Below are 21266 nucleotides of genomic sequence, written 5' to 3' on the forward strand. Positions count from 1 at the left end.
TCACTGAGCCATATCCCTAGCCCTTTTTCGAATTTTATTTACAGATAGGGTCTCATTGAATTGCTTAGGGCCTCACTAAGTTGCTGAGGTTGATTTTGAACTCAAGATCTTCCTGCCTCAGTCTCCCAAGCTACTGGAATTACAGGCATGTGCCAAGGCAACTGGCAGCATTGAGTTCTTAAATAAAACAAGATGTAGGGTTTGGAAAGTTCTATAAATTTCAGTTATATTTGTGGGCAGGTGCCCAGAGGAAAACATGAAAAGCCATGATGGAAAATGTAATATAATAGTCTAATTATGCAATCATCTCCACCCATTTCTCTAATAATATTTATTGCCTAGACATCAGCCAATGACTTATATAGCTCATGGGCTAAATCTTGCCACTGCCTAGTTTGTAAATAAAGTTTTATTGGTGCCCAGCCATGTTCATTTGTTTGAATATTGACTGAAACTGCTTTTCTTGCTGCAAAGTCAAAGTTGTATAGATATGACAGAGACCATATGGTCTACAAAGTGTAAAATATTTACTGCCTGGCCTTTTACAGAAAAAGCTTGCCAACTCCTGGCCTAAAGACCCTGTATGAGATTTGTCTTGCAGGTAAAATGTCCAACTTAGCAGGAAGCCAAGGCTAGCAGCTGATCCCTCAGCCGATAACAGGAAAATTCCATTTCTTAATCACTATGCTTGTGTCCAAACTGGGCTACTTCTTTCCCTTTCTTTAAGGATGAATCCAGAAGCTGTGACTCTGGTACCACAGAAACCAGAGACTTGTGTACTGAAAACAAAGATAAATGAGAATGGTGGGTTTCTCCTTCCTTTTAAACAAAAACTCTCAGAATCTTCAGTCTAAACCTATGTTTAAAAAGCTACTCCACATACTTAGCCCTGATTAAACTCAAGTCACACCTAGGCAGTCCCAGGAATTGTTATAATTGAAGGTAGATGATTGGGAGGGAAAAGGAATCCCACCCCCCATAGACTAAATAAATAATAATCCTCATACTGCATCTGACCAAACCTCAAGAAGGTGTGTGTTTATTATCCTCTATGAAAGTGAGCCCAATTCTGCAGCTTCTAACTTCCTTCATGGGTATAATTTAGGTTCTTTGATGAATAAACTAACTTCTTTAAGGCACCAGAGGCCCATTATATTAGTGATTTGCAGTAAATAATGTTCCACTATATTTTTATGGGATTCCAACTAAACTTTTACAAGAAGGCAATCAGGGTAACCAAAAAAAAAAAAATTCCTTTTGGCAAACAACAAAATATAAGGAGGTACAATTCTGCCAGACCACAAACTCTCAGAATTTTAATCTGTCGAATCATTAACAGGTATAATTAACCTCCTAAATTGCTGCTCTATGATGTAAATACAGAAGAATTCTGTATTCATATTCAGTTGTATCATGAGCCCATCTGCATCCCCACAAACACACCTGTGAGAGAAAACGTCTGAAAAATCACCTGCAGCCCATAGAGCTGCTCACTTGGGCATGGTGATGGCACTCTTCCTGGTATCTTGGCTTTCCATATTCTTCCCCTTCAATTCTACACACATTTCAATTCTGTTAAGTTTCTGAAACATGTACTAGAGAATTTCAGTTCTCCCACATTAAAATTTTCAATAGCTTCCTCCTTGTTTCCTGTGGAGGTAGTCTGAGTTCCTGAAGTACACGAGACTTTTCACAATGAGACCCAAACCTAAGTCACCAGCCTCATCTCTGTATGTCCTGCCTCCACACATGCATGATCCAGCATATACAGTCTGTAGAAAGCCCATGTCTCATCCCAGTGTTCAAAGTCTCCATACACTGGCCTCAAACTTCTCTAATCTGAAACCCCTGTTCTGTCAGCTACCAGGCCATGTTCATTCCCATCATGCGCCTTTTAAGATGTCCTTTCCTTTTCTCACCACTCATCCAAAGTCCCCTAAATCACTCAAATCCTATGCAAAGTACCATCACCGATGGGCCTTTTTCACATGCTCTAGTCAATATAAAGTGATCGTTCCCTCCCATGAGCATCAGTTTTGCCCTGGCCCACACCTTAGACGGCTATCCTATTGGTGAGATTCAGACCTGTCTCTCTTATCTCCTAATTAAACTGCAAACTTTTTGAAGGCAGGAACTAGGTATCATCATTTTCTTAGCAACTGAAATGTTTCCTTGTGGGCATCCTTGAGAAAAAAAGGAAGACCATTTCTTATAGAAAGAAGACTAAAAAATCCAGGCTGTCAATATTAAAGGGAAGTAGACAGTGAAGTCCAAGCCCACACAGAGCTTGCCAGGACAAATCTGATACTTCTCCAGGAATCCTGACTAAGAGCACAGCCAAGCTCTTCCTAGGGAGGAGCAAAAGGAACCCAAGCTCTGTGATGCAGCTGTTTAATTCAACTCCAGCCATGTAAAAAGATCAGTCCTCTCCCCTCTAAAATCTGGAACAAGACAGGGATGCTCTCTCTCACCACTTCTGTTCAACATAGTTCTCGAAATACTGGCCAGAGCAATTAGACAGACAAAAGAAATTAAAGGCATTAAGATAGGAAAAGAAGAACTTAAATTATCACTATTTGCGGATGATATGATCCTATACCTAGAAGACACAAAACGGTCTACAAATAAACTACTAGAGCTAATAAATGAATTCAGCAAAGTGGAACCAACCCAGATGCCCTTCAATAGATGAATGGATAAAAAAATGTGGCATTTATACACAATGGAGTACTATGCAGCACTAAAAAATGACAAAATCTTGGAATTTGCAGGGAAATGGATGGCACTAGAGCAGATTATGCTAAGTGAAGCTAGCCAATCCCTAAAAAACAAATGCCAAATGTCTTCTTTGATATAATGAGAGCAACTAAGAACAGAGCAGGGAGGAAGAGCAGGAAGAAAAGATTAACATTAAACAGAGACATGAGGTGGGAGGGAAAGGGAGAGAAAAGGGAAATTGCATGGAAATGGAAGGAGACCCTCAATGTTATATAAAATTACATATAAGAGGTTGTGAGGGGAATGGGGGAAAAAAAAAACAAGGAGAGAAATGAATCACAGTAGATGGGGTAGAGAGAGAAGATGGGAGGGGAGGGGAGGGGGGATAGTAGAGGATAGGAAAGGTAGCAGAATACAACAATTACTAACAGGGCATTATGTAAAAATGTGGATGTGTAACCAATGTGATTCTGCAATCTTTGTAATGTTTTGAACAACCAATTAAAAAAAAAAAAGATCAGTCCTCTCGCCCATATTTACATTAAGGGTAGAAGCTGCTGAGGAGATGCAAGTTCAAATAAGCATACTGAATTAAGTGTGTACACAAATACATTTCCCACCACATAAAACGACGGAGTCCTCCACCCCACCCTTAACTTCCTTTACTGCAGTCTCCTTGGGCACTTGAGTCTTGGTTTAAAAGGCAACTCCATAGGATCTTTTCCTTTAATACAAAAAAAAAAAATTAACCTTTGCACATAAACTAAAAATTTCCCAAAGCCTAGAACCTCATTATGCCCAAACTCCATGAATTATTCATGCTGCCTCAAGTGAGAGAGACCAGATTTAATTATGTTCTGAGGGGGCATCTTCCCTAGAATTAAATGGAAAATATCCTCATTTGTCTACTAAGCTATTTTAAGGACAGGTTATCATGGGCTTTCTACAGATCCTGTATGCTGAGAAACAAAACAGGGATCACTGGATCAGCACAGGGGAAAATTATGAAACCAGAGAGTCCTTTACATATCCACATGAAGCCTGATTCTAAATTAAACCCAGGTAAGAACGACACCGATACCACCACATGCAAACCCTAATAAATTAGCTGCACCCAATTATTAAGAAGGCAGCCTTAGGTCATAAAAACGATTTTGTGAAATTGATCTTAAATGAAAAATGTGTAATTACACTTAAAGCAGTTACAGGCTGCTAGTCAATGAAAAATTTATATTTCCCGTGGAGTTGTACCACTTTCTGTGCATATAAAATTAGCTGGACTGGTAGAACTTATATTACAATTGGAAGTGGTTCAGGAGACAGAACCATTTTTCATTATACTTTTCTAAATGATCCCACAATATAGCCAGCTATGCACCCAATGTACATGTTGTAATTTTATTGCTTTTGGACAAGAGCCACTGTAAAACCAAGTGTTCAGAATTTGAAGCAAGATTCACAACATTTTTAAAACTATAAACCCATTTTTTTCATACATTCATTTTATTAGTTTTTTAATTATTATTACTTAAGATTTTAAAGACTTAGCTTTTAATAAAAGTAACCATAAACTTGAGGGCAGGGTGCATATAGACATAAAGTTGTGGGATTTATCCCTGAATCCTCCTACACCTCCCTCCCATATTCCATCTGTCACCAACATCTGCAGGTTCCATCTCCAAATTTATCCCAAAACCATGCACTTCTCTCTGTGCTCACTGCTGATGGCCTAGTCCAGCGCACTATGGCACCAACCTCTTAACTCACCTTTTTCCTTCTACTCTTGACCCTTCCAATTCATTCTTCCCACAGTAGGTTGAGAGATGATTTTGAAAATGTAAGCCAATCCTATCGATGCTCTGATAGGCTTCCCACTGCCCTTGAAGTAAAATCCAAACTCCTTTGTGGCATAAGAGGCCTTGATTAATTGGGCCTCTCTCCCTGCTCCTCAATCTTTCTTCTTACCTTTCTTCTCCTTCTCAGGGGACCATTACACTGGCCTCCTTTCCATTTGCAAAGCTTTGGCTTACTATTCTTCTCCTTCAGAATGTTCTTCCCTGACTCATCATATCTCAGCCCCCTACTTACTGCCTATAGAATTATCACTTTGTTCATTTGTTACCATGGTTGGTTTTAGCCTCTGGTAAATACAGAACAAATGAATAAATGAAATAACATACTTAAGGAATGGTAAATTTGTGGAGAAATACTTGAATAAATAAGCAGATAGCTACGGAAAATTCAAGTTTAAGCTGATAACTGTCTGCCAAAATAGATACTAGCCCCTTTCAGAGCTATGCAGAACTTCTTTTTAATTGCACTAGAAATTATATTGTACTAGTAATTTTTCATTTCTTGTTCCCTGAAAGGCACTAAAGAGAAAATTCATGTTCCAGATAAATACACACAATTTTCCTCTTTTGTAGTAAGAATTTCAAACTTTTAATTTATAATTTCATTGGAGATGGCCATTTAAAAAGCTGATCTGTCTTATCTTTTTGTCTGCTTTTAGTAATCATGTATGACTTCACTGAAACATTCCCATTAGATATATTTTAAACATTATTCCCAATACTATAGGATAGAGTTGAACAATTGGTCCATGACACCTGCCAATTAACTATGCATGTGTTTGCAATACTTAGAAACTGGGGAGATGCAAGGTTGTGCAAATTAGAGTTGTATCCATAAAAGATCTCCCAATCTAGACTGGAGATAAAACAAAAATGAGAGGGGAATGAATGAAGGACAAGATAGGAACTCGAGAGAGGGAGAGTTCATGTGGAGGGGAGATCAGAGCGGCCTAGAACTGTGTTTTGCAGAATGGAAAGGCTCAACAGAGGGAAAGAGCAGGAAACATTTCAAGGAGGGGCAAGGGCTACCATGTGGCAATTAGTCTAACTGGAGTAGAGTTAAAATTGGAGAGAAATAAAGTCAGGATAAACTAAAGAATATTTAGGGGTGAAAAGTCAGATTTAGCTGACATCAGTTTACCATGTTTTGACCCTAGAATATTGAAGAACTGTAAAGGATTTTGACAAAAGAATGAATTAATGGGAATGAGGAGAAATTGGCCATTTTAAGACCTGCATTTACATAGCAGAAGAATATCTCTTATTAAATTGTATGCTGAAATTAACACCTAGAAAAAATACATGCCTTTTAAAAAAATTTTATTAGTTATTGATGGACCTTTATTCATTTGTTTATATGTGGTGCTGAGAATCAAACCCAGTGCCTCACACATGCTAGGCAAGCGTGCTACCACTGAGCTACAACACCAGCCCCCCAAATACAAGCCTTTATTAAGCCTTTATTGCAACTATAAATAGTTTCAAAATCTTTGATTTGGGGAAACAAAAATTTTAGAGATCTTGCATGAAGCTTTGTTCAGAATAAAGGAAAAAGTGGCCCATAAAAAAAAAACTGCAAAAGAAGTTTGTGAAATAACAACTGTTTTGGTCTGAATATTCGTGCCCCACCCCCATCCAACAATTCATATGTTGAAATCCTAGACCCCATAATGAATATGCTAGAAGGTGGATCCCTTGGTAGGTGACTGGGTCATAATGGCAGAACCCATGAATGGAATTAGATTCCTGAGAAAGATCCATGACCCCTTCTACCATGTGAAGACATAGTAAGAAAGTGCCATCTATGCCCCAGAGAGCAGGTCCGAACCAGACACTGAGGCTGCTGGGGCCTTAATCTTGGATGTCTCAATCTCCAGAATCGAGATAAATAATTTTGTGTTGTTTATAAATTACCCAGTTTGTGGCATTTCATTATAGCAGCCCCAGTGGGCTAAGACAATGATCATATATGGTTGAATTATAAAGTAAACATCCATTCATCCAGGCTTCATCATTATCTAACACTTCCTTCTTCGATGTAATTTACAATTATTACGTCTTTTTTTAAAAAAAAAAAAAAAGAACCTCTGAAGCTCAGCTTCTGATTTTTCAAATAAGCATGAAGAATTAGATGGCATACTCAAGGTTATAAGAACAATATAAACAAATAGCTAAGACAAAAACTTTCTGAATTCTAGCTACTCTCTGTATGATCCTATGAATAGCTGCTAAGATCAGTAACAGTTCTTACATGTACAGCATGAAGACAAAATTCTGGTGGTATAACCATTAGAAGAACTTCTTAGAGAAAGACACAGGCTGGGAATATTCAAAAGGATGGAAATTCAAATCACCTGTCAGACAGAGGCCATTAGATAGACCATTCCATCTCTATAATTACCCTGCTTAGTCTTTTATAATCAAAAGAAATGTATCCTTGCTATAGCGTTTGTATTATGTCTCTTTAAGACATCAAAACTACAAAACTTTAATGTTATCTCCTGCAGAATGTAACCATTAATCTCAGACTTACTAAATGGTTGTCATGGGAAACTATATTCAACCTAGTACCTGTAATGCTGTAGAAAATTCCTTTATTCCTTTGTTATTAGGACGAGCCTCAAGTGCCTGACTCATTTCCCTTGGGACCTGATTAAATTAAATGAATTAGTGGATCTCATACATCATTTAAAAATAATGGTGCATGAAAAAAAACTTTGTTAGCATACACACGCACGCACACACTGGTAAGGAGTTTGGACATCAGGCATTGCCACTGGCAACCAAATACACTATGCTGCACTGACACCTTCTGGAGAGCTCAGAGGCCCTTCATATACAACAGCAGGGACCTAGGGATCCCAGCACTTGGTATTGTCACAGAATTCTCCCCAATGAGCTTAGATCTTCCTTTGGCTTCCAAACCATTTCTTCTGACTCAGAGGAAGAAAAGCTATTGAGAAGGGAGATGTTCTTTTCATTTCTTTGTACAGGGTGCAGTGATTTGGGCTTATTGTCTTAAGTCATTAATTCTCCATCATTTTCCAATGAGATTTTCATTTTATTAAAGACAATAATAGTTGACAATCTCTTACTGTCCCTTATGCCCTGAATTATTATTGCTATATTTCACCATGGAGTATAAAAATAATATACACACACTGTCATAGATCATCAACTCAAAGCAAGCAGCTCAAGAGTTTTATTATCCAATGAAATATTCTAGAGGGAACTGTATTTCCCTTCTTGGGCATTGTAATATTCTCCAAGTGTCCAAAAGAGGGATATTATCTTGTTGTTTAAAGTTCACTTCCACCACTATTATTTGAAATAAACAGGCTATGGAACCAACTGGAACTCTTATGGCTTCTCCAAGACCAAGAGCAAATACATCATTTTTTTGAAGCCATGCCATATTCTGCTGGAAGAAGCTGCCAACTGAGGACCTTAACCCAGCAAAAAAAAAAAAAAAAAAAAAAGAATTATTACAAGTAGTGAAGCAAGGAAGGGAGAGATTTTTAATCTTGGAAAAATCACTTACATTTTCTAAACCTATTTTTCATCTTTAAAATAGTAATAATATGTAACTCAAAGCACCTACCACAATATCTGGTACATAGTTTAAAGTTTAATAATGTTTATTATTTTATTATGTTCTATGGGAAAGGAGATGATATTAAGAACAGATTTTTCTGAATCGTGATACCATACTAAGAAATCTGGATTTCAGATGGTAAGAAAAGAATTAGAAAATATTTTAATAACAGAAGTGACATATCTGAGTTTTAGGGGAAAATCAGAATCAAACACTGATATAATAAATATGGATAGATAAAAATTTAAATGTTTTAATTTTCATATTTTCTGTTTCTTAGGCATAATTAACAATTTACCTTAAGTCCTATAAATGCCTATATTGCCAACTTATTTTTTTTTCTAGGGATATGATGCCAATGGCTCATTTGGCAGAGGCTTTACCAGTCAGTCTTCTAATCAATAATCTTCTGAAGCTGACATTAACATAATGCTATGGACTCTTAATATTCAAGTAGCTCGGGCTGGGGTTGTGGCTTATCGGTTGAGTGCTTACCTAGCAAGTGTAGGACCTTGGGTTCGATCCTAGCACCATATAAAAATAAATAAATAAAGGCATTGTATCCAACTACAACTAAAAAAAATATATTAAAAAAATATATATATTCAAGTAGCCCTCAGCCTTGACTATATTTGCAAGTCATTTCAGCTAGGCTTAGGACACCTAGATCTACAGTCTAAAGGAAAAAAAAAACAGTTTTGGAATAAATTTTTAGAATGTTAATTTGAAATATTATATAAACTTCTCTAAACAGGGAAATCTTTGATAATTTTTAAGCTATCTTATTGGCAGAGATTTCTAAAATGGTAACACTTAATGTTGGAGAAAACATAGAGAAATAAGCAGAACCACATACTTTGTAGAAATATAGTCTTCAAGATTTATAACATATAAAAAGAAGAAAATTTAAGCATGCCCTATTATTTTTTAAAAAAAATAAAGTTATTACTTTTCACATTGACCAACAGAATAATTATACATGTAAATTCCCCATTTGGAACCCCAAATTGTCTTCAAATAAATTTCATGTAATTTTTATGTCTAACAAGTCATTACATTTTATTACCAAAGCAGTAATAGCAGCTTATTAAATTTTTAAAATACCCTACTGACCACTGAAGGTCTTTCCCCTTCCTCAAGTAGTTCTTAAATTCTTAAATGAAAACAGCCATTGTCCATCATGATTATTAGGTATTAGTCACGGGTCATAAATGTCCCCTCTTTCTTACAGTCACACTTTAGGGGATTAAAATAGGACAAATGAATAAACTGTCCTCTGAACCAGTTAAAAGCATCTGGTTTAGCCTTATAAATATTCTGGATATGTAGTCAAGATCAGTATTATTTGCATTTTTTTGCAAACCAAGAAATCAATCATGATTAATTCTTGTCTTGTATTGCCCAAACACTGCACCACTAATACAGAATGAGCAAAAATTCCTTCTGCTGAGGTCTCCTCCTCTCAGTCTGAGTCAAACCTAAAATATTGATGGTTATTCTTGTTATAGTAAAACTGCTCTCACATCCATTTTCCCTGGAGTACAATCTCAATTTTGAAGAATTCCTCCTTAGTAATTCTGAGAGTTTGTGATGCAAATTATCTTAGGAGCTCTTGCAGCTGGAGAACTAAAGACTGTGAGAAATGAGAGCTCAAATTGGTTGCAAGGATCAATAATAATTTCAAGTGAAGTTGGTCTAAGAGAAATCATGAAAAATAGATATTTATCTCCTTTGGCTTACTAGTAAGACATAAATAGTGTGTGTGTTGGGCGTGGGGGTGGTGTCTGAAAACTCCTATTAGGTCTGGTAAACATGGGTGTGGGTAGCAATTACACCCTCCTCCATTCCAAAGTCTTGTGATCTGGTTAATTTAACCTTTAACAGCTTTAACGTCATTTCTTGTAGACATACTGACAACCATTAGAGTAATAAATAAGTTGGAGAATGCCTTATTCCTGCTCATCAAAATTCTTACCTGGAATGTATAACAGAAGTAACTTGCTGCCAGCCACTGTCCAGTGCTATTCTTGCCAACCAATGAAACTGTTAACAACCAGTTTGCTGTAACTTCTTTCTTCTTCTTTTTAATGTATAAAATCAGAATCCCTGGACACCCATTTTGGGAGCACTTATCCTGAGCAACTAGATTTTTTTTTCCTTAGGCAGCCATCCTCATTTTGGCTCAGGTAAACTCTGTTCTCACACTTATTTTAACTCAATTCGCCTTTTAAGTTGACACAAAGGTCTTTGGAACCTGGTGGAGATTTACATTCTTGTCTGTTTTCTACCCTGACCTCATAGTCTGAATGTTTGTGTACCTCCAAGATTCATATTTTGCATAGTAAACCGTAATTTGATGATATTATAAACATGCAGTCTTTGGGAGGTAATTAGACAGTGAGAATAGGGTCAACCTGGTGGGATTAGTATCCTATAAAAACAGGAGGTGACATGAGCTCTACCATGCAGAGATTCAGAAGGGAGACCATATGGAAATCAGGAATTGAGATCTCACAAGGCACCGAATCTGCTAGCACCTTGATTTTGGGTTTCCCAGTCTCAAGAACTATGAGAAAAAAAATGTATGCTGTTTAAACCAACCATAGAATTCTATGGTATTTTGTTATAGCAGCCCAAACTGACCAGGATACCTAGATAGGCCTCTCTGAACATTGAAACCACTCTGACCTGAAGATGGTAAAAGTGTTTTCTTCCTTTTCTCAAATTTTACAGCAATTTATTCATCCATTTTCTATCACATTATTCTTCATTTCATAGTATATGCATATTTCTTTCCTACTAAGTAACTTCAGGCTATCTTCCTTAAAACTTCCTAAAGCCTTAAGCAAGATTGGTGAGGATAACTCAAATTTATTTCACTTGGTGTTAGCTAGAGTACCTCAAAAAAGGAAAGCTAGGATCATCTACAGACTTGTTCATATGTCTGGTGGTTAACACTATCAGTGGGGCTACTGGCCAGAAAACCTATCTGTGGCTTCTAAGTAGCCTAGACTTCTTCCAAACTAAGTTCTAAAGGTGAGGAAACAGAGACAGAGAACAGAGCAGAAGCTGTATTGCTTTTTATGACCTGGCCTCTTAAATCATTAATTCTAACACATTCTAGAGTTTTTGCAGGAATTTTTATTTTGTATTTTCCCTTTTTAAGATATGGGGTCTTGCTATATAACCCAGGCTGGCCCTGAACTACCAAGCTCAAGAAATCCCCCTCTCAGCCTCCTAGGAATTGGGACCACAGGCACTGCACCAGGCTTCTAATACATTCTGTTGTTTAGAAGCACATCAGTAAGACACAAAAGTAGGTGTGAACAACAGGAAAATCATACCATGTTCTTGCATAGGAAGACACATCACACAGATGTTAGGTACTTCTCTTTGAATTAGTTAATAAATTTTTAGCACATACTAATGGCAGAAAAATATCATAAAGTAATTTATTGGAGCTAGAAGAATTATTAAAGTTTACCAGGCAGAAGTAAAACAAGTAAATATAACCAGGAAAATCCTAAGAGAACAATAAGGAAGAGTTATCCCTGCCAGGCATCAAAACACTTCATTAATCTTTGATAATTAAAGCAGTTTTGTACAGATGCAGAATTAATGACAGGCAAATGGAAAAGAACATATAGAAACGTAATGGCAATGTTTCAATCAATAGGGAAAAGATAGATATTCTAGTAAATGTTGTTGGAATACTGGACAGCCACATGGAAATAATCGAAATTGAATCAATTTGTGCCATGAGTATTAAAAAATACTCTGTCTTGTACATAATAAGAGAAAGGCAAATAAAAAACTAAATTGAGGGCTGGGGATGTGGCTCAAGCGGTAGAGCGCTTGCCTGGCGTGCGTGCGTGAGGCCCGGGTTCGATCCTCAGCACCACATACAAAGATGTTGTGTCCGCCGAAAACTGAGAAATAAATATTGAAATTCTCTCTCTCTCACTCTCTCTCTCTTTAAAAAAACAAACAAAAAAAATTGATGTCTGGGGTATAGCTCAGAGCTCCTGCCTAACAATTCCTAACATCACATACACACACAACTCTATGTTTACATGCAATTCTCAATTATGAGACTGGCAAATATCCAAGTTTGACAACTTTCTAAACTGGCACTCTCACGCCTCTCATACATTACTAACATACACACTGTTTGCCTGTAGAAGGGAATCTGGCAACATCTGGCAAACTTGCATGCACTTACCTTTTGATCTAGGAATCACAGTTCTAATAATCTCCCAAAGCTAAACTTGCAAAAATACAAAAAATGCAAAGTTACTCATTGCAACACCATTTGCAATAGGAAAAGTTTAGGAACAATCTACATAAACTGGCATATTTGCACAGTGGAATACCATGATAGAGAAATGAAAGATATCCCTGGTAAACTACTATGAAATTATCACCAAGATAGATTTAACTGAAAATAAAAGCACTATGAATAAAATGCTATCCACCATTCTGTTTATCAAATAGGGATTTCAAAATATATGCTTATATTTAAAATAAATTTTTTTAAATTTATTTTTTAGTTGTAGATGGACACAGTATCTTTATTTCATTTTCATGTGGTGCTGAGGATCAAACCCAGTGCCTAACGCGTGCTAGGCAAGCGCTCTACTACTGAGCCACAACCCTGGCCCCATAAATTTTAAAATAATCTAGAAACAGGCTTCCTTTGTGAGAGGAAGAAAATAAGATGGAGAAGATGAAATATAAGTTATATTTCTTTGAATGTTTATTTTTCTGTAATTTGACTTTGAAATCATGTAAATATTTCTCACAAAAATTGAAATTAAAAATGCCTAACAATGAAAATGAAACACGTGATCCCTTGCATCCAAATTACTTTATAACACAGCAATTTAATTCTACATCCTTAGTGAGATATGCTTAAATGACAAAAAGAATTGGCATGGAGGGAGAGAATAATAATCATATTATTAATACTATAGAAATTGTTATTCTGAAACTATTGTGTGAATCTTAAATAAGACGAATGAGTAATTTTAGCGTCATTGAAAAGATTTTCAGCATATATGAAATAAAATACACAGATTTAAGATCACTAAAAAAAATGTAATTCTGAATTGAAGTACTTCTCATGTGTGTCATATGTATTTTACTCAAAAGACAAGATTCCTTGCAAAACTGTGATTTTGATATAAATTTCCTATGTACATATATGAATACACCAGACTGAATATCACCATTATGTACATTCACAAGAAATTAAATTATAAAGTAAGTATTGGTAAATGGCAGAAAGGAAGAGAATAGAGGGGGTGTAAAGGGGAGGGGAAGGAGAGGGAAGGAGAGGTACTAAGGTCAGGATTAAATATCTTCCATGCTTATACAATTAGGTCAAATGGATTCTACTGAGCTCAATCCCCAATACCAAAAAAAAAAAAAAAAAAAAACCACCTAGAGGATAATTAAAATAGTAAATACTGACTGGATATTGGATAGAATTAATAAACTATCATTTTTTTTTTAGAAAGGCATGATGATTGCATTCTGTTTTTAAAAGGAGAGTCCTCACTTTCTATAGACACATACTAATACATTTACAAGTGGTATATGTGTACAGTATGCTTTAAAATGCCATGGGAGGAAAAAAACTGGTGAGGAAAGGAAGTTCAATATATAATTTTCTATCTTTAAATATGCTTGATATTTCCCACTAAAGATAAAAAAAGAATAAGTATGCACTTACATCAACACACATAAATACCACAACATGACATTTAAAATTGGGTTTAATAAACCAAATAATTACAAGCAAGATGAAGACCATAAGGGTTTGAACATTTTATTGTCTAATATAATTAAAAGTAAATAACAATTTTTAAGTGTCAAAACCAAAATTTAGACTGCACATTATTAACTAGTGTTATCTAATTAAGAAAATATTTGGGGGCGGGGGATATAGCTCGGTGGTAGAACACTCGCCTAAATCCCAGAACCACACACACACCCCAAAAACAATAATATTGCTAACTTCAGCACATATTATTTGATCCAATAATCCATAATAACCTCAGAAATATTATGTCTTCTTTTTAATTGTTCAGCTCAAATCATAGTCATATTTAGTCACCAGATGGACTTTCTTCTTCACCTATTTCATCATGTTAGAGAGTGTAAATTAGCACCTTATAATGACTCATGATAGACTTTTATCATCCACATAGGAAAGCAGTGAAGAGAAGGTTATGCTAACCATCTGATGGTAAAAGAGACATAAACAGATGCCATTCACAAGTCTCAGTGCACCAATGGCAAATACCACCTGTTCTGCTTCATCTATTAGTGCTATGCATGAAAAAGGAGCCAAGAGGTATGAATCTTTACTACAACAATTGTATTCTAAATTTGTTCATTAAAAGCATATACATACATACATACTAGAGTAATGCAAAGGACATGCAATTATATGACTACCCTGGGCTGAGACCAGATGCTTGAGCAGGTTAACAAAGATCTTGCCTCCACCTCTTCTTTCCTTTGAAATTAGAGGGAGGGGTTGTTTGCTTTGTGTAGATATCTTAGGTAGAGAATCAACCGGGTGATGTCTCATTTCTCATTCTCATCAATTCAGAATCTGTGATAACTCCTGGGCTTACCTTGGCTGTATGTTTCATTAATATTGTAAAGAAAAGAATTGAGCTGGGCATGAAATTGTGAAAAATAGTTTGATTTGAACTACATGTACATTTTTTTTAAAAAACGTCCTCAAATTTGTATCCAGATTAAAAATATAAAATAAAAACCTGAGAGAGAAAATACTCCAATTCAAAGGTTAACCAATAATGGGCCTAGATGACAGGACTACAGCTCCATCTTCCTTCTTTCCTTTCTTTTTTTCTGGGTTTTATTTTTCTTGAGTATCATGCATTTCTTTTTAAATGAAACACTTAAAATGTGCTATTATTGCTATTCCCATAGGAGAAAATTTTTTTTAAATTTTTTTTTAATATTTATTCATCGGCGGACACAACATCTTTGTTGGTATGTGGTGCTGAGGATCGAACCCGGGCCGCACGTGTGCCAGGCGAGCGCGCTACCGCTTGAGCCACATCCCCAGCCCCCATAGGAGAAAATTTTAAAGATTTATTAGTATAACAAGACAAGTTAATAAGATATCCTTTATTTAAAATTTAGATACATTTTATCCACTAAACCAACTCCAAGAGATATATACAATCTGTGTCCAAGATATTTCAAAGTATTTCTCCATAAAAATAGAACTCAGATTGGCATGCTCTCGGTATAAATTATTGATGTTATTGAAAATAGAGGCTATACATTTTCAACCAGCTTGTCACAGAAACACTAAACATAATCAGTTCTATCTCATTAAAACTACAGGATTTTACTGGGGGAAAAAATGGTTTTCTTACTGCAAGGTACTGTTTTCAATGACCATTTGTCATAATAGTAATAAATACACATAAAAATTCTACCTCAAAGAGAAAAACAATAAAAGAGAAAGAAAAACAAGAAACTTGAACAGATGAACTTAGGAATAATACATTTTCCTTAAATGTTTTGTTAAAAACATTAAAAAGTGAGCCAGGTGCAGTGGTGCACACCTATAATCGCAGCAACTCAGGAGGCTGAGGCAGAAGGATCACAAGTTCAATGCCAGTCTCAGAAACTCAGTGATACCCTCAGTAACTTAGCAAAACTCTGTCCCAAAATAAAATAAAATCAAAAGGGTTAGGAATGTAGCTCAGTGGTAAAGTGTCCTGGGGTTCAATTCCCTAGTAACATAAAAAATAAAAATTTTAAAATTTTAAGAATAAAAAAAGGTAAAAGAGAACCAAATATACTTCTAAAACTATCATGACAGTGTAGAAGCCACCAAATATGGGCCATATTTACTTGAAGTCATAAACTTGGCCTTCTCGAAGAGGGAATCCATACATGTGACATCAGAGATCCAACATTAGCTCTTAAGAGAAATCAGGTGCACCGACTCTCACTTTCAAATAATTATCCCAGGTATTATAGGGTTGTGAATAATGTAATCTCTTGGCTTGGGCCCCGTTTTCACATTAGTCCTGACACCTCAGTTATGTGTGACGAGGATAAGAGAGAAAGGAGGAGGAAAGTGCTGAGTGTAGGAGAATACATGGTACACAGGGTGCCAGTGTGATGTTCGTAGTTGACAGGAAAAGCTGTAGGGATCCCGTTGGCATAGAGATCTCTTTAAATTGCATATCTGGATGAAGCCAGAGAATTGAGCTTCCATTTGTTCTATAGAGAGGATGAATTCATGAAACTGGAAGAACTTGGTGTGTAATTCTACAAGCTGTTTCCCTGAATTGTTAGATTTTTAAAAATTGGTCATAAATCTTAAAATGGCCACATTTTCAGTAGCCCTTCAAACATTTCTCACCATAAAATCTTTCCCCAGTAGCACTAGGCCCCTGTCAGTGGCCTATAGTATAATAATTATACTAGATTTTCCTCTTAAACATTTCTATGACTTATCAAGGAAAATAACTAAAAAGCAATATACCTTTGAGGATATAGAGAAGTATAAAATCAAAGGCAAACTTTTAAATGAATATTCTGAACTTCTTTCTAGAGGCCACCCTGATTGAACCACCAAGTCCACTTGACAGAACCATCAAATTCTAGAAAAGACATGTAGTTATCTATAAACATTCTTATTACAGTTATAAATCATGGTATGTTTTGAAGACCAACAAAAACATAAGAATATCAGGGAGTAACCAATCAAAAGTACTCATGTCTTTAAATTATACCTCATTTGACACTCAAAGACTCATAAAATATCACCATATCAGATATAGTTCGAGTAGATCTTAAGTAAGAGATGTTAACTGGTCATGTGATAAATATGACACAGGCTGCAAGTCAAGGATTGTTACAGGGGCTGGCGATGTGGCTCAAGTGGTAACGCGCTCGCCTGGCATGCGCGGGGCGCTGGGTTCGATCCTCAGCACCACATAAAATAAAGATGTTGTGTCCACCAAAAACTGAAAAATAAATATTAAAAAATATTCTCTCTCTCTCTCTCCCCCTCTCTCTCCTCCTCTCTCTTTAAAAAAAAAAAAAAAAAAAAAAAAGATTGTTACAGGTGGCCATGGGAAGATGACCTATAAGAAAGGTGTAGGTGACCTCTGGGAAGTAGGGTCACCAGAAAGCAGCACATCAAGATACTTGTTATTTGGAAAAAGGAGGTAAGAAAAAATGTCTACATTACTGTTATTACATGAAATGGTCACAGAAAGATATTTGATAGAAAAGATCAGCAGACAATATACTTAAGGAAAACATGGGATCAAGGTGGGGCAAAATCTTGGCCATTTCTATTAAAACCTTTGGTTTATACCCTGCTCAGGTAGTACATGCCACTACTAGAAAACTATTGTATCAGGGTTTTTCATATGGTTCACTGTGACCTTAAACTGCAACATCAAAGCATTATTGGGCATGTGGGGCACCACTTAAGGGGAACTAGCACTAACTGGATGTAGCACTGCAATCAGGAGCTATAACTGCAAATCACCTACCTTTATATGCTTTTAGATTATAGTTCTCATAAAAATTGCAAGTATTTTATTATAACAAATTTGTCTAAAGAAAGATACATTGTATACAATAAGGTAAAATCACTTACCAGTTTTAAATACCAAGGGCTTTTAAATGTTTCAAAAGTACCACTGTATTGTTGAAAATACCATTTAAGCTGAAAATGCATTTACTATACCTAACTTACTGAGCATCCTAGCTTAGCAACAAAGTGCATTGTAGAATATCATTTGTTTGTTTACCTTTGTGATCACATGGCTGACTGGGAGCTGTGGCTCACTGACTGCCACTGCCCAGCCTTTCCAGAATCCTAAGAGAATATATTGCATACAACCAGCCTGGAAAAATTCAAAGTATGGTATCACTTTTGCACTACTGTAAAGCCAAAAAGTGGTCAGGGGCCATCTATACTGATTTTCAGATCTTCAAAAGTGAGCATGAGGATAACTTGTGGATTATTTTTATTTTGTCTTGATTCATCATTTAATGGCTGCATAGGACTCAATCCCTCATTTCCACTGCTCATGGGACCACTGGTCTAGAGTCAAGATTTTCTGCTCATAGGCATAAACATGCAGGAGCTCCTTTGCTAGAAATCCATTCACCAGCTGATGTCTTTGAAGCGGTGGCGTCCCCTTGAACTTAGCAGATACCACCAGGGATTGTGATGCGACCTCTCAGAGCCATGTCCTCCACCTCCTCGTGCTCTGACTCCAGGTCCTACTGCAATTTTCCTGGAGGTAGTCTGCACTGAATTCCATGGCACAGCAGCAGCCCAGCAGGGACAGAATTCCACCTGGGACCCGCCCTCATTGTTTTCCCTAATTGTTTTTATTGTATAATTGAACACAAACATACAAAGATTCAACTGCAGGGCTGGGATTGTGGCTCAGCGGTATAGCTCGTGGGCCCTGGGTTCGATCTTCAACATCACATAAAAATAAATGAATGGAATAAAGGTATTGTGTCCAATTACAACAACAAAAAAAGATTCACCTGCAAATTTAAACATCTATATACATTTGGCCATAACAAAAATTTGGTGTTATGTTAAAAATCAGAGACTTAGGGTTTGCAAAATAAAGGTTATGACATTTTAAAAGTACCACAGTACATAAAATTTTGGTTTTTTAAATTACATTATCAGAACCTCCACTTGATTTTCCATATCTAACCTTATTTTCGCCTTTATACCTAAAAACTCTACCTCCACACCACTGGTAGTTCTAAGTCGAAGGTAAAAGCTCAGTCATCCCTTGTGATCTTGGTAATGCTGCCCTGAGTAAACCCACCTTCATCCCTGTTTTTATCAAAGAGCAAAGGCCTATCAGAGGAGGACCCTGCTGATATACTCCCATCTCTTTTAATCACTGGATCCCAATAGGATGGAAGATTTGTCTCCTTTAGATCCCTCTCTAGTTGTCTATCATGACAGCAATGCTCTCAGACCACTCCCAAGGCTAGTCTCCACGGCCTCTTCTGACAGTGCACTTGGTCCTGAGTTTATTTCCTCTTGACTCTAGATTTCAAGTAAGCAACTATAAAAGCCTATGAGGTGATGACACCTCATTAACCTAGGATTCTGAGGTCTTTATTTCATGGATGTTTAATAATCTATCTAGATAAGAAGGAAAAGATACTATAATATTAATAGAACCAGCTATTACTGTTTCATAGGAACAAAGCTGCCCTTTGATTATGGGGCTGAATGCAATGTAAATATTATATTTGATATTAATTTACTCAAAAATACACACCTTTCTTTAAAGATGGTACTACATAAATGTCCCTCTCAGTCTCATTAATGTTCTAAATACAGTAATATGCTCATTTATCCCTAATCTAACCTAATTTAAAAAAAAAATGAGCATGTCTTGAGGGGAGAATAGCAATATGATTGATTTCCTTTAAAACAAATTTTCTCCCTGAGTTTATATGTGAAAAGGCAATGAATATCAATTCTTCATAAATGTGACGGGCTTAAGAGATGAGAATGCAATGTGACAAGATAGAAAAACTTTAATAAACATAAGACATTCAGCCCCAACTAAAATAATAACAACAATAAATAATAACAGATTCAAAACCACAGTTGTATACACTTCAAGTGAAGTGTTATACATTCCATTCTTAGCTCCTAGCACCAGGTAAACATGAATCATAGGTAGAAATATGCCATGTCTAGCACTAGAAGCAGCATCACAGTTCATTAGCAGAATAAAGCAGAAAATGGTTAGGTTTTACAACACAAAGTGTGCTCTGGTGATGAACTGCAATAAAGTAGCATCAGTGATGTTTATAATATGTTTTTACTGAGCCCACTTGTAAACATTCACATTTATTTACTACTGTTCCCAAAACCTATCCAACCACACAAACAAACATCATCTTTTGTGAAATAAAATCATGAACACTTTTGCATTCCACAGCTCTTTTGTCTTGATGGTTTTCAATGAGCTGTGTTAAGTTGCTTCACTCACTTCTCCATCATGAGTGACTCCAGTTCTGGAATCTCATTCATCCTCAGAACCTCTTCATAGAGCAAATAGCTGTGCAGGCTTCTGGGAAGTGGCAGCTGCTGGATAAAACTGTCAGAGAGGAGGTGCTCTGGCTTTAGGCTGGACCGAATTTTCAAACGACAAAGATGCGTTAGGGATGGAACAGCAGCTGGAGAGACAGACAAAGCAAGATGAACAACAACAAAAATTTCTATTCATTCATTCATTCATTCATTCATTCAATATGCTAGGCAAGCATTCTGTCACCAGGATACATCACCAGCCCTTTTTATTTTGATACAGGGTTTTACTACATTGCCCAAGGTCACTACATTGACCTTGCAATCCTTCTGCCTCAGCCTTCAGAGTCACTGGGATTACTGGGATTACATCATGCCTGGCTGAAAAAAAATTTTTTTGAACAAAAAGATATATCTGTATATTAAGACAAATGCCTTCCCCCTCTGCCCTCTGGGAAGCAAAGGAGAAGTGATATGTTGCTTAGACTTTGAAAGACAACTGCTGGGGCTAGGATGATCACATAAGCCTTATTCATTTTTTTCTACTACAGCCTTCATCTGGCTCCTCTCTCTCCAGTTGTTGGTCACACATTCAAAGTTGGCATCCCAAGACATTAAGATCTAAATTTTCAAATTCTAAATATCTGACAATATTAGTTGGCACTTAAGAAATGGATGAACTAACTTTAGAAAAGATAGAAGTTCAAAGCAACAATGCCACTTCCCTCTTAGTCTGCTGCATTGCAAATGGTCTCAAGATCTATTCACTAGATGTGTGGCTTGCAAAATTTCTTCTTTTTGTATATGACATAAAATGTGATAATAGTGGCACAGAGAAAAGTGAAACATTAATTGAGTGCCTTTTATGTCACATGCCATACATTTCACATATACTCTTTTTATATTTATGAGGCCTATGAAGGGTGTATATATGTGTGTATTTTGATTTATTTATGTACTCTTTTGGTGCTAGGGATTGAACATTGGACCTCATGTG

The 21266-nt window shown here is 36.3% G+C and overlaps 1 protein-coding gene and 1 pseudogene across 3 annotated transcripts in view; both read right to left on the bottom strand.

The window, feature by feature from the left end:
* Nucleotides 1-18121: 18121 nt before the first annotated feature.
* On the bottom strand, nucleotides 18122-18512 carry LOC113190560 (bolA-like protein 2 pseudogene; annotated as a pseudogene).
* Nucleotides 18513-19758: 1246 nt separating this feature from the next.
* The window catches only part of Asb3 (ankyrin repeat and SOCS box containing 3), a 129844-nt gene continuing 128336 nt past the window's right edge, over nucleotides 19759-21266 (bottom strand). For all 3 annotated transcript variants that reach the window (XM_026399879.2, XM_026399880.2, XM_026399883.2), the window contains one exon: nucleotides 19759-20418. In XM_026399879.2, coding sequence (XP_026255664.1) covers nucleotides 20228-20418 — 191 coding nt within the window. In that variant the 3' untranslated portion in view covers nucleotides 19759-20227. The remainder of the gene's footprint in view (nucleotides 20419-21266) is intronic.

The sequence above is a fragment of the Urocitellus parryii genome, chromosome 12 (assembly GCF_045843805.1).
Source record: "Urocitellus parryii isolate mUroPar1 chromosome 12, mUroPar1.hap1, whole genome shotgun sequence".
NCBI classification, from domain to species: domain Eukaryota; kingdom Metazoa; phylum Chordata; class Mammalia; order Rodentia; family Sciuridae; genus Urocitellus; species Urocitellus parryii.